The sequence below is a fragment of the Anser anser genome (genome assembly GCF_964211835.1).
Source record: "Anser anser genome assembly, chromosome: 16".
Lineage (NCBI taxonomy): Eukaryota > Metazoa > Chordata > Aves > Anseriformes > Anatidae > Anser > Anser anser.
In genome coordinates this window covers 15,192,017-15,205,222 of record NC_139737.1, presented here as the reverse complement: position 1 = coordinate 15,205,222, position 13,206 = coordinate 15,192,017, and the positions used below count along the sequence as shown (strand labels likewise).

The 13,206-nt window shown below is 45.1% G+C and overlaps 1 protein-coding gene across 16 annotated transcripts in view; it reads left to right on the top strand.

The window, feature by feature from the left end:
* Nucleotides 1–1,957: 1,957 nt before the first annotated feature.
* Nucleotides 1,958–13,206, top strand: part of RBM39 (RNA binding motif protein 39) — a 33,586-nt gene continuing 22,337 nt past the window's right edge. For 6 of the 16 annotated variants that reach the window (XR_014572983.1, XR_014572984.1, XR_014572985.1 and 3 more), the window contains exons 1-4: nt 2,009–2,358; nt 5,578–5,640; nt 7,480–7,529; nt 11,631–11,825. Coding sequence is in view for 8 of the 16 variants with exons in the window: in XM_083801270.1 (XP_083657396.1) it covers nt 5,590–5,640; nt 7,480–7,529; nt 11,631–11,825 (296 nt within the window). In the remaining 8 variants the exon portion in view is untranslated. Of the gene's footprint in view, nt 2,359–5,577; nt 5,641–5,862; nt 5,936–6,860; nt 7,218–7,479; nt 7,534–11,630; nt 11,826–13,206 lie in introns of all 16 variants that reach the window. The other 10 variants (XM_083801274.1, XM_083801271.1, XM_083801275.1 and 7 more) reach the window with 8 other exon arrangements.

The following is a 13,206-nucleotide window of genomic DNA, read 5'->3' as shown; positions in this document are numbered from 1 at the left end:
GGCTTGGGCCGAGCGCTGCCACAGCAGGCCAGGTCACTGATGACTAAAGTTGCACGTGGGTCTGTAGCAGCTAAAAGGCCCTCAGACACTGGCATCCCATAGCTTCCAGAAGCTGTTCCACCAGAAGAGCCAGCCGTGACAGCAACGCAGACCACCTCAACTTCCTGCCCCAAATGTGACCTAGTTTACTACAATAAACAACAAGCTTGAAACATCTGATCTTTAGCACTATCCCTGACCATCACTTATTTCATCAGAGACAAGAAGAAAGAACGTCAACAATGTAAGCACAGACGGTGCATCCTCCTGTGCTCCCAGGCTCCAACAACACCCACAGCTCAGGGGCTTCCTAAGCTGAGCACAGTTTACACATGTTGTGTGTTTGTCACCACAGATCAATTATTTTCACTTGTTGAAAAGGCAACAAACCTTCTTCCCCTGGCCTAACATCCTTAGCAACGTTCTCACTTATTACTGGGACTTTCAGCCTGAGGATTGACTGGGATCTTAAGAAAGGTGTTAGCTTTCTTTTACAGCAATCGTAAAGTTGTTTGATGTAAGATGTGGGTAGAAATTTAGACATTGATGTTAAATGGTTTACCTACACAGGATATATCGTTTCTGGCAAACACTCTTTATATTCCACGAACTGTGCAGTGCATTAAGGACTTCATGAGTCAATGCAGCTTTTGGAGATAAAAGTCTAGAACACTGCTTGTGGTTACAAGGTGCTTAAAAATGAAAAATAACACTTCCCACAGCAAATACACCCAATCTGGACAATACATCAGCGTATGGCTGCAACAATGCCAAGAAAGCCTCTGCCAGCTGACAACAGACACACGTTCTGTTGATTCAGAGACTCCAAAGCGAGAGACCACCAAAGCTGCGCATTGATCACTGGTCAGTTTCTTCTCTGGTGGATGGATGACGAGACTTACCAGTGCCTTACTGCCTAATATTGTCCTCTCACAGCCCGAGGTGGCCTTACAGGTGTCCTGCTTGTTTCCCCTCTCCTGGGCCCACTTTAGTTTGGCCAGTTTCCTTCTCTTCTCCCCATCTTACAAAGTTTTCCTCTTTGGTTACTTTACCTAGAAGCCCTGTAAGAAAGCTTGTCAATAACCTGAATTCAAAAGGGACCACAAGGAACACTTTGGAATCCTTTCTAAAACCCAGTAGCTCAATAAGCATCCTCATGTAACTGGCATGAGCTGTTGTGCTTCTGCACAATTCACATGCACACACAAATGAAGTTCTCAGCCTGTGGGAGGGAAAACTACACAGGCACAGTGGCGAGACTCCTACAGTAATAAAATTTTATTTCCAAATGGTGCTGGCAAAGAGAGAGGTGACACTTGACAGAAGAAAACCCAGGAGAAGTACCAGTTGCCCCAAACATACAAAAAGACAAAGGACTGTGACAGGACCCCTCTCACAGGGAGCTTAGTACTAGACCTCCCAGGAGCACCCTACAGGATTAAGGGCATGGGTGCTCCTGAACCACAGCCCCAAAAAGAATCTGGGACTCCAAGCCCACGGTAACCAGTACACGGCTTGCACACGTACTGATGAATAAAGACGGTTACATTTAACTCAAGAGGCACCTGGTACCCTCCCGACCCACCAGGTACTGCTCGGCTGCAGGGTGCCAGCGAGCCTACCCCGCTTAAAAAAAAAAAAAAAAAAAAAGCCTCTATGAAAATTGCAAGGGCTGCCAACAGCACCAACTCCAACCCTTCCAGGGCTCGGAGACCCGGCGGGGACCGCAGGGTGCCGCCCGCAGGCGCTGAGGGCGAGGGGTAAAATGGCGGCGCAGCGTCCAGCACCCGCGGGCCACCCCAGACCTCCCGGGGCGGGCGCGGAGCTCTCGCGAGAGCCAGGGTGAGGAAAGGGACGAGCGAACCCCCCCCCCCCTCCCCCCAAGCCCAGGCCTCGCGAGCGGTCGAGTGACGTCTTCAGTCTGCGCTGTCTCGCGAGACGCAGCGGGCGCGGGGCCCGGCCCGGCCTCTGGGTCTCGCGAGAGCCCCTGCGCCGGGCGCTGGGCGCCCCCGTGCCGCTCGCGGAGCCTACGAGCAGCGAGACGCGGCGGGCGCCATTTCAGGGAGCAGCCGCCGCGGCCGGAGCCGGGGCCCAGCCCGGGTCTGGGAACTGCCCGCCACGGTCGCGCCGCCCCTCGCCGCCTGCCGCCCCGCGGCTGGCTGAGCGGCGCCGTCCGCCTGATCCCCGGCTGCTCGGAGAGGGTTCCCGATCGCTCGGGCCCATCCCCCACCGTAAACGCAGCCAGCGCCGGAACCGGGAGCCGCCGCCGCCGCCGGGCCCCGGACGCCCGAACGAGGACCGCATCTGCCCGCGGCGCAGGTAACTGCCGGGCCGGGGCCGGGCCTTGGCGCCGGAAGAGCCGCGGCCTAGCCGGGGGGGGGGTCGTTGCGGCCCGGGCCCGCGGGCGGCCGGGAGGCCCGGGCCTCTCCCGCCGCCGTGGGCGCCTCGCCCCGGCCGGGCGGCCCCGCGCCCCGCCGCCGGGGACTGCCGCCGCGGCCCCTGTCCGTGCCCGCCCTGCGCCCTCACGGAGCCGGAGCGGAGCGGGCGGCGCCCGGCCTGCCCCCGCCCCGAGCCCCGCGGCCTGGTCGTGCGGGGTTTGGCTGTTCCTACGGCCACGTAGCGGGCGGATCCGGCTGGCCCCGCCGCCGCCTTGTCCCTCCCCGAGTCCCCCCACGATGGCGCTGTGCGGAGTGACCGGCCCCGGCCCGCGCGGGGCTCCGGCCCTGCCGTCGGTGGAGCCGGCGGCGGGGAGGAGCGGAGCGGGCCCGGGGCTCCTCAGGCGCGGGGAGCGGCGCGGGGCCGCGGACAGGAGCGAACGGCCGGGGGCGGCAGGTGCCGGGTGGCGCCGGTCGAGGCTTGGGCTGGGCGGCAGGGGAGCAAAGGTCTCCGGCCGGTGTCCCGCACGGAGGAGTCGTCACAGTGGGGCAGGCGTAGCTGAGAACCCGAACTTGGTTTCGTTCGGGTTTGGTGCCACAGGAAGCAGGGGGAGAATTCCGGGGTGGGAACGTGTTGAGTAGAGGGGCGTGTGTAGCAGAAAACTGTGCTGTCAGCCGTACAGCTGAAGTTCTTTGTAACCTTTCCTGATCTTTTCCAGAAGGCTCTTTGTAAAACAAGAGTAGAGTTGTCATTTTAGCTGCGTTGATACGTAACAAGAGCTTCAAATAGGATGTAATCGCAATGTGAAATACTGACGAGATTAGTAGCAGTAAATTCTGTGTCTGTTTAGGCTTTCTGTTAACCCAGAAAGATTCAAGTATAATTCATTCCTTGTTTGCTGGTTTCTTTTCTGCAGAGACATCAAGCGTATAAAGGTGTGTTGTTTTTGTTTTGGAGGAAGAGGAAAGGCTTTTTAAGAACTATTTTGAGCTCCTTTAGTGTTTAATGACAGATATTTGGAAATTATTATTTTTTTATTCATTTAAAATGCATGGACTCTTATTTGTGAGTTTTAATAGAAAACTGTGCACATCGTGATTTTTAGCTAGAATTACAAAGTCGATAGGTCTGTTACATAAACAGAGCTGATGCACTGATGAAAGTTTAGTGTAATACCAACAAAAAGTGTTTTGCATTGAGTACAGAGTATATAGATTGTGTGGGGTGAGAGCAAAGGTCTACCTAATCTGGTATCTTGTCTGTGATAGGGGCTAACAGCAAGTGGCCAAGAAAGAAAGAAGCACAGGACAATCAGAGAGAGAAGTATCACTTAGTCATCAGCTAGTTGTGTCAAGGTCACAAGGAGGGTCTTTGTTTAATGAAAGGCCTTTTCTGTAAACTTCTGTGTATGTTTTTTGTCTGTTTTGTTTTGTTTTGAAGGCTGCATGTGTTTTTTTCTTTGTTTGCAACTACAGCACTCTGGGACAGTGAGTTCCATGGCTGAATTCCTTGTGAATGAGGACCTTTGTTTTGAACCCACCCAAACGATAGTTCACTCTTATTTGGGTGAACGCAGTAATAGTCATTCCTGATTCACTTTTTTGTGCTGTTCATGATTTGGCTCTCCCTATTTTGTCCCCCACGCTCCCCCTGGTCATTCCCCTTCAGGATGAGGAATTACATCCCAGGTACAGCTGGATATGCTAGCTCAACTGCACGTATGGAAAAGTAGTTATGGGTGGGAGTGGCCATTGGTGAGGATTGTGTCTTGTAGAAACCAGGGTTTGGCCTGGTGCTCTTTGGTGCTCCTAAATCATACTGATGTACTTGTTCATACCAAATATTGGCAGAGTAGTAGTGAATTTATCCATGTGTGTATATCTATAGGATTTGAAAAGCTACATGTAAATACACTGGTAAAAAGTGATACAGAGCTGTTAAATGTAAATGAAGGATAGCCGTACTTGTAAGTGGTGGCACTATAGCCCAAGAGGTAATAACGTGAAAATGAGGTTAGTGTGCCTTATTAGTTAAGCAACTGAGTATGAACTTCAGTGCTCTGATATCGCTAAAGGATTGTGTTTTATTCTTTGATGTACTAATGAGGGAGAGTAACTTGATCCTTAAATGTAGTACAGCTCTGGTATAACAATCTCAGTTCTGAGGTTATGGGTGAACAGTTTAAAGTATCTTGGAAATTTGGAGCCATTTCATTATATTGGGCAAGTGTCTTGCAAGCACGGTTCTTACAGCAGTACGTGTAACCAAGGTGCAGGAATTAACCCAGTTTGGGGGGAAAAAAAAATACGGCACACATGGAAGAATATCCTCAATCTTGGGTTGTCTGACTCAGATCTGGAGGCCTGGCCTTATTTAGTTTTAGAAAGGAAAAGATTGAAGCTGTCCTAGTAGGAGGTGAGAGGATGTTGAGTCTCTACTTCTCTACAGAGATCTCTGGGAGGCTCTTAATAGTGTACCCGCATAGGGAAAGAGAATCAAATGTCAATGGGATTCAGAGTGTAATAAACACAAAATGATATTAGGAAGTTGGAAAGTAGTCTGAGGTGACAGGTATTACAGGGCGTGTTTTTTTTTTAAACATGGAATTCCAGACTGGATGGATCTCGCGTATGCTTTTGTTAATGCTTGAATCACAGGTTTCTTCTGTGGCCTGCACTGTGCAGGAGGTCAGATTTCTTAAAGGAAGTCTAAGTCTTCAGACTAGTAAGTGTGATGGTAGCAAGTGCAAGGAAACTGCAAACAGGTTTGCCTGAACACTTGTTCTTTATGTGTCTCTTTTGGGTAGTCCTTTGGTCAGGCTCTAGCATGTCTTAAAATGGCCACTAGACCCATGTTTCTGCATGGTAAATTATCCTTGCTCTTTGTTTTGGAAGAAACAGGTGGAATACCTCAGGGGTTTCTACTTGCTAATTGTGTTTGATAGCATTTTCGTTGTTCACAGCTGTAATTGGTTGGTGCTTTGTGTCACATTCTTTAACATCTCACTGGGCGAGCTTCATTCCAGTTCCTGTTGGAAATGTCTTCTGAGACAATGCTGCGTGAATTTGTGCTGATGCAATGATGGCCTGTTAAGCAGAGGCTTTTGGAATATAAAGCACAAAGGTGTTTACCCTCTTAGCTGGATTTTACTTTTTCTTTCAGGTGTCCTGAAAAATGGCTGATGATATTGATATTGAAGCAATGCTTGAAGCTCCGTACAAGAAGGTGAGAAAAATCTGCTGGTGAGGTCCTGCTTACCTTAATTTAGCATTATACATGAAACTACTGCTGAACTGTAAACTAACATCCCTGGAGCCCTCATGATTTATCTTACTGGAGATGCATTACATGTAACTTGCAAGTAAATATATGCTGTTAATGTAATTATATTGTGCAGTAGTTTCACTTCAGCGTGATGAATAAATGCCCATCTATCTCTCTTTGTAGACTTGCCTAACGATATCTCACCTCTACTCCCATGAATTCACCTTTGATTCCAGTGTGAACTGTCAATCATAAGGTAGTAATTGAGTGACGTATCGCTGTACCGTGGTCCCCTAGGTTTAAAAACAAAACAAAAACCAACCAACCAAAAAACAACCCAAAACCAAAAAACCCAAACAAATAAACCAAAAAAACCCACCAAGAAATCAAAAACCTCTCCTAAAATTGCCAGGTCCAGTTTGGTATAGCAACAAGGTGAATGCAGTGGTTTGGGAAAACAGCAGGGTTCCAAGAATAACCTTTTCACCAGTCCCATGGCAAGTAAATATTTGAACGGTCTGCTCAGTGCAAGAAGAGTGAGACTTGCTCTTAATGCAGAAGACTGGTGATGGTTAATCTTTTAACAGAGCAGGTGGAAATCAATTGCTGAGTGGACGAATTTACCTAAATTCTTGGATCCCTGAATAGAACATTCTTAGCAAGTAAAAGACAGTATCACAGTCTGCGGTGTCATTTAAAAAAAAAAAAAGCTCTTGTATTCTTCTGTCCTAGTTGTTCAATTAGGAAATGTCAATTTTGATGCAAATTTTTTTATTGATTAGTGTAGTGGCGTCTCTTACCCAAACCAGCAGTGAATGAATACTGTCTTTTTTGTTTTTCACCAAATGGTAGTAAAGTGTTAACATCATGCATGCTTTAGCACTGGTTTCACAAGTAATGTATATAAAGTTTAAGTCATTTAGTAATTGTTCTTCTGATGTAATCATTGTGATTAAATTGTAAAGCAAGTATATAAACTATATAGCAGCTATTGTTAGCCTATTCTGCAGTGTTTCTTACAACCATCTCATGAATTTTGGATGAGCATTTGTAAGTTTTAAATGGTATATTTAGTTTATGGAATATTTAGTAGTCACATAAAATCTTGAAGAGTAATTTGTAAATTGTTATGTTGAAATTCTTGTGTCCTGGTTTAACATGGATATTTTCCATGTAAACAGGTATGGAAATAGGGAATGTTTAGGCTGGACTGGTGGATTATTGATGACTTTCTTGGGAGTCGACGTTACTAAAGCAGTGTGAATCCCTGTTTGCTTCAGGGCGAGATGTGTGACAGAGGTGGCATCAAGCTCTTACAACCCTTCAACGAAAATGAGTGAAGATCTCGGGAATGGCATCGGTCACAGGAAATCGATAGTGGCTGGCTGCTAGCATAGCCACTGGGGCTTAGGCAGAGATATAGCCTTGGTGCTGATCTGAGGGGCACGCAAACCTTAAACTTCCTCTTACATTTTATAGAAATAACTTTTAACCACTTGAGTGCTGAATTCTACAGGATAACTTAGTCTTTAAACCATGTAAGGAAGTATCTACAATTTAATATACACTTTTAAATTATGTAAGTTTTGCATTTTATAATTGTATGACTTAAAATTAAGCAGCAAAGTGGTTAAACATGGCTACCTAAATTATCTAAATCTTTCCACATTAAACTGTAAACAAGTAATTTAGTATTAAAATTTTTGTTTTGTATTTTCTTATTCCTATTCCCATTACCCTTTGACCACTTGAAATGTTTCCGCTTCGTCCTCACGATGTTCTTCTATCAACCCTGCTTAGGATGAGAACAAATTGAGCAGTGCCAATGGCCACGAAGAACGAAGCAAGAAGTAAGTATTTTCCCATACTTTGCTTTTGGGGGAGGGAGCTGTTTTTTCTAAAAAAAAAAAAAAAAACCAAACTTTTGAATGCATGTCATTAATATCCAAGGAAATAAATTGGAATAGCTTGATATTTGCGTTTACTGCAGTTGCAGAAATTATGAAATTTTCTTCTTTTACAAATATAGTTACACCCTTGTCACTGATGTCATCAAATCTGTGGAAACACTTATTGTTTTAGCATCAGATAAAAATACAGACTTGGTAGGTTCAGCATGATTCATCTCTTGGTTTTTTTGTTTGTTTTAGCAGTGCAGTAAAGTTTGCTCTTTAAAAATTATTTGGTGTGAAAATTTTAAGCAATTTAGAACAGTCCAAACCATTTAAAGATGCCATTGCTTTCTTGAAAGGTTTAGTCGCAGAATCACAGAATATTAAGGATTGGAAGGGACCTTGAAAGATCATCTAGTCCAGTCCCCTGGCAGAGCAGGAACACCTCGATCAGGTCACACAGGAATGCGTCCAGGCGGGTTTTGAAAGCCTCTAGAGGAGGAGACTCCACAACCTCCCCCCCCCGGCAGCCTGTTCAGTGCTCTGTCACCCTCAATATGAAAAAGTTTTGTCTCATATTTAAGTGGAACCTCTTATGTTCCAGCTTGCACACATTGCCCCTTGTCCTATCATTGGATGTTACTGAGAAGAGCCTGGCTCCATCCTCCTGACACTCACCCTTTACATATTTATAAGCATTAATGAGGTCACCCCTTAGTCTCCTCCAAGCTAAAGAGACCCGGCTCCCTCAGCCTCTCCCCGTAAGGGAGATGCTTCACTCCCTTAATCATCCTCGTGGCTCTGCGCAGGGCTCTCTCAAGCAGTTCCCTGTCCTTGAACGGAGGGGCCCAGAGCTGGACACAATATTCCGGATGTGGTCTCACCAGGGCAGAGAAGGAGGGGGGAGAACCTCTCTCGACCTACTGACCACAGCCCTTCTGATACACCCCGGGATGCCACCGGCCTTCTTGGCCACAAGGGCACAGTGCTGGCTCATGGTCATCCGGCTGTCCACCAGGACCCCCAGGTCCCTCTCCCCCCTGCTGCTTTCCAGCAGGGTAGACCCCAGCTTATACTGGTACCAGGGGTTGTTCTTGCGCAGATGCAGGACTCTACACTTGCCCTCGTTATATTTCATGAAGTTTTTCCCCACCCAGTTCTCCGACCTGTCCAGGTCCTGCTGGATGGCAGCACAGCCTTCTGGCGTGTCAGCCACTCCTCCCAGTTTAGTGTCATCAGCAAACTTGCTGTGTTGTTTCACACTCATTTCCCTCCCCTCCCCTACATTCTCACTACTGTTCACATTCCCAATTGAGTATTTGAGTCCTTGATTTATTAATTTGTGTAACAGCTGTTTTAAGTGTTTTCTCTATTTCTAATCCAATTTTTTTTAAATCACACTAAAACTTTTTTAAAGAACCAGATTATAAGCACACATTCCTTAGGAATCTTTGCTGAAGTGTGCCATTCTTAACTGGTCAGTGACTTAATTCCAGGGTTGGAATACCAACATCAGACTTATGCTGTGAACATCGTTCTCGTGTCTCTGAGACACCCTGAAACTCCTTCAAAATCGGCTCCTACCAATATTTTTGTTTGGAATTTTTATCATTTCAGAATACGTATATAGCTGACATGTAAAAGCCTGCTCTTGTTTGAATGACTAGCCCCCAAATATAAACTGAGATCAGAAGAAAAATAGTGTTTCCCGAATTTCGGAACTGGTTCTGACCTGGGTTTGTAGTAGATGAGGTGAATACTAGAATGTATTTCAGCTTGTAGCCTCTCAGAGATTAAAGTGATGGCATTTGTTTTCTTTCTGCCCGCATTTTCAGCTTGGTCCTGTGCACTCTGAGTTTATTTTTAATTGAGACGAAGAGTAAATTAAGTTCAGGGGAAAAAAAAAGGTTACATCATTCTGAAACAGAAGAAAGTTCAGGTGTTTTGATACTGTTAGTCTTGCAGTCTGTTTTGTGTGTAGTTTCACCTTTCAGCTTTCCTGATAGTACCCATGTGCATGTTCAAAAATGTTGATCCTGTGGTGTACCCTTGTTTCGGTTTTGGAGTAATTACTAACTTACTGTATTGCAGTTTTGTGATGGTGTGGAGCTTTTTGTCCCAGAGTTGTGATTTTTATAATGCTGTTTTTCACTTAAATCCTGAAAAAATAAACCACACCATTTTGTAAATGCCAAACATCAACAGCTAAAAATGAACATTAATTTCAGCTTTCAGCAATAGTGATCAAGTAATACTACGTTTGTGTTAGATTCTTAATCCCTTTAGTTTCTCTACAATTTTACTGTGTCTGTACTGTCTATCCAATTTAATTATGTTTGGAAGGCAGAACACAAATCTTTTTGAGAATCTTGGCTGTTAGGAGCCTAGCATGCAAACAAGGTTCAGCTCACAGTGGGATAGCGAATGGCTGGTTACTTCTTCCTGAAGTCTAGCTGTAATTACTAGTTATGGTGTTGGCCAATATATTGAGCTACAGATAGAGTACGTTGAGCTCCAGATGGTATTTTGGGGAACTATGATGATATGAGAGTAGATGATTGAACTTCTTCGCTCAGAGGTTGGTGAGGCACTGAAACAGATTGCCCAGAGAAATTGTGGATGCCCCATCCCTGGGGGTGTTCACGGCCAGATTAGATGAGGCCCTGGCCAACCTGACCTAGTGGGTGGTGTCCCTGTCTATGCCACAAGGGTTGGAGCTAGGTGTACTTTTAAGGTCCCTTCCAACCCAAGCCATTCTGTGATTTAAGGAGATAATGGTAAGTGGTGGGTCTTAGGAGAGAGACTACACGTCTAACACTGTCCTGTATTATATTACAGTAGGAAGTGTGGTTAAGTGACAGTGATGCAGATCATTCCAATTGTCAGGGTGGTGTCAAAAGTTTCTCTTGAGGGATAATTACTAAGACAGTTGTAATGGGGCTTCCTAGGTAGAGATTAGAGAACAAAAGCTGCTAATGATGATGGGGCTCAGTTATATGTGGGAACTGAGACATTTTTACTGTAGTAACTGAACCTAACTAGGAGTCGTAGTTTATAGATGGCAATAGAAAGTAAGAGCAAAGAACTTTCTTTTGAAGAAGAGGTGGGGGTACATGCAAAGACTTTAGGTGTATGACTGACCACTTTAGAAAAAAGATTTTGTATGTAAACAGAAGGTATAAAAGGAGGGGGTAAAATAAGTAGCAAAAAAAAGTTTTGAATTTCAAAAGGGTTGCAGCAAATTTGAGTATTCCCAAAGCTCAGTTGGATGGTCTAAAGTGATTGCTTGATCATCTGTTTGAAGTGGGTTACACATATGTAGATATCTTAAAAGCTGGGAGATGGTAAATTTTTGCAGGCTGAGACTGAGATAGGAAAAAAAAAATCCACGGATAATCCAAATGTACTGTGCAAGAATGAAACAGTGGCTCATTGATTTTAAAATATGAGGTACAATTGACTTAAAGGTATGCACCAAACCTGTAAGAGCCACAGATGTAGAAAAGCAAGTGGCTTAGCAAGGAGTGGAGTAGCAAGTAGGAATCTTAAAGCAGAAGCGAAACTCTTAGGCAGCGTGTTAAAACTGGTGGCAGACAGTATCAGAAGAAAACAGCCTTCCTTTTCCTCACTTTTTTTCTTGTGTTTTGTTGTACTTTGCTATAAAAATACCGAGTTATTCTTAGTTTCGTGATGGTGTATTTAAAATCTTTGAGATGACACATGAAGTACTGCATTTAGTATGCACTAGTTCTAATACACGAAATAGTTTTTCAGTGCTGTTACTCTAACTGTAAGCATGCTTTGATTACAAAAATAAATTGAACAAAAGTGCTTGAGCACTTTATCTTGCTCATGATGAATTTTAAAAGGTTTCTGATGTGTTTAACCACCTATTTAACTAAAAGATTGATACAAATACCAAGAAGTAGAAACTTTTTCATATTAATGTCTCTAGCATTCTGTTAGAGGAGCTGTAGAATGTACATAAATAATAGAACTGATGATACTGAGCTGCAGTTGTAACCAAAGTTGCTTTTTTTTTTTTCTTCCCCTTCTCAGGAGAAAAAAGAGCAAGAGCCGAAGTCGAAGTCATGACAGAAAGAGGAGCCGAAGCAAGGAACGCAAGCGGAGCCGAGACCGGGAAAGAAAAAAGAGCAGAAGCCGGGAAAGGAAACGGAGCAGAAGCAAAGAACGCAGACGCAGCCGTTCTAGAAGTAGAGACCGCAGATTCAGAGGCCGCTACAGAAGTCCCTAGTAGGTTACTTATGTCAAATTGCATGTGGCTTGCCTCAGCGTACGATGTGAGAGCTTATAGTCTCTCTTTCTATATTGGTTGCTAATTGCCTCAAGAAAGGGAGTGAGAGGTTGAAGATGGTTCAGTAAATATGGAAAGAAAAAGAGGAGGACAGTGACATATCCCATTCCTCTTACTAGTTTTCCTTTTTATCTGAATGCAATATTCCTGTCAGTACTCTGGGAATGCAGACAAAAATGCTGGAGGTTTCAGGGTCTCATTTGGCACTAAGCCACCTCCATGTTGGTGTTTTCATACTGCAAATATACTGCGTCTGCAGGCTGTGCGTGGCATTTCCTGTGCTTTCATCAGTCCTGTGTACTGATCAGCCCTGCTCTGTGTTTCAGCCTGGGTATGTCTCTTTGGTGTCAGGACTTCTGGAGCTCTGGGCTTCAGCTCCAAAGATTGCAGCGATGCACAGTTAGCTTGTGTTCTGTGGCTTTTTGGCACCTGCAGAATTACAGGAGCTAGCTGGAGCGTGGCACTGTTGAGGCTTCAGACTGCCTTATAAACAGGATCCCCAGTCAAGATCTCTTGCCTTTCTTTCTGGTGGGGCCTGCCAGTCCTCTCATTTCTGATGTGGTGGTGTATGAAGGAGAATGCTGCTCTTCTGAGTTAGCTGGGAGTCACTGCCTTCTCCTGTTTGTGTTGGAAGGGTTTTCTTTGTTTTTCCTGTCATCGCTGGGTGCAAGTTCTCCACCAGGAGAAATTCAGGAGCTTCAGCATCCTTGTCTTCTGAAGTATCTTCCCTTAGGTAGAAGTTGAAAGTATGCATGTTACTACAATAACCCATGCCTATTTTGATGCGTCCAGATGTGTTGTACAAGGAAGGTATACAATTATGAGAGGACTTTTGCATTCTTATGGTATTCCTCCGTAGCTGTACCGGGCAATTTCTCTGCTATTGAAAGGCAGTGAACAAAAAGACCAGATATTCTAGTATCCCCTAGGGGGGATGCTAGAATACTTACTGGTTTGGCAACGTTGCATTCTTTACTTCGATAACCAAGTAGAATTCAACTTCTAAATCAGCTTAGTGGAAGACAGGTATAGGGCAACTAACTACCTGCATCCCAGAGGCATTGGCAGTGACTGTTGGGTGGCCAGCAGTTAGCTGTAGTTCCTCTTCAAAAGCATCATCCATGACCTGCAACAATAGATGTGCGAAGATGACATCAAAATTCTAGGTTTTGTTCAGAAGATACAAAAGAAAAGGACCTCTTTTGGAACAAAAAAAGGCTCTGCATTGAAGTTCTCTGTAGTGGATGCTGACCTTTGGGAAGTCATTAGTTCTGGAGGTGAAGTCTGCATCACGAGCCTCCTTTCTTCATCTACCTTTGG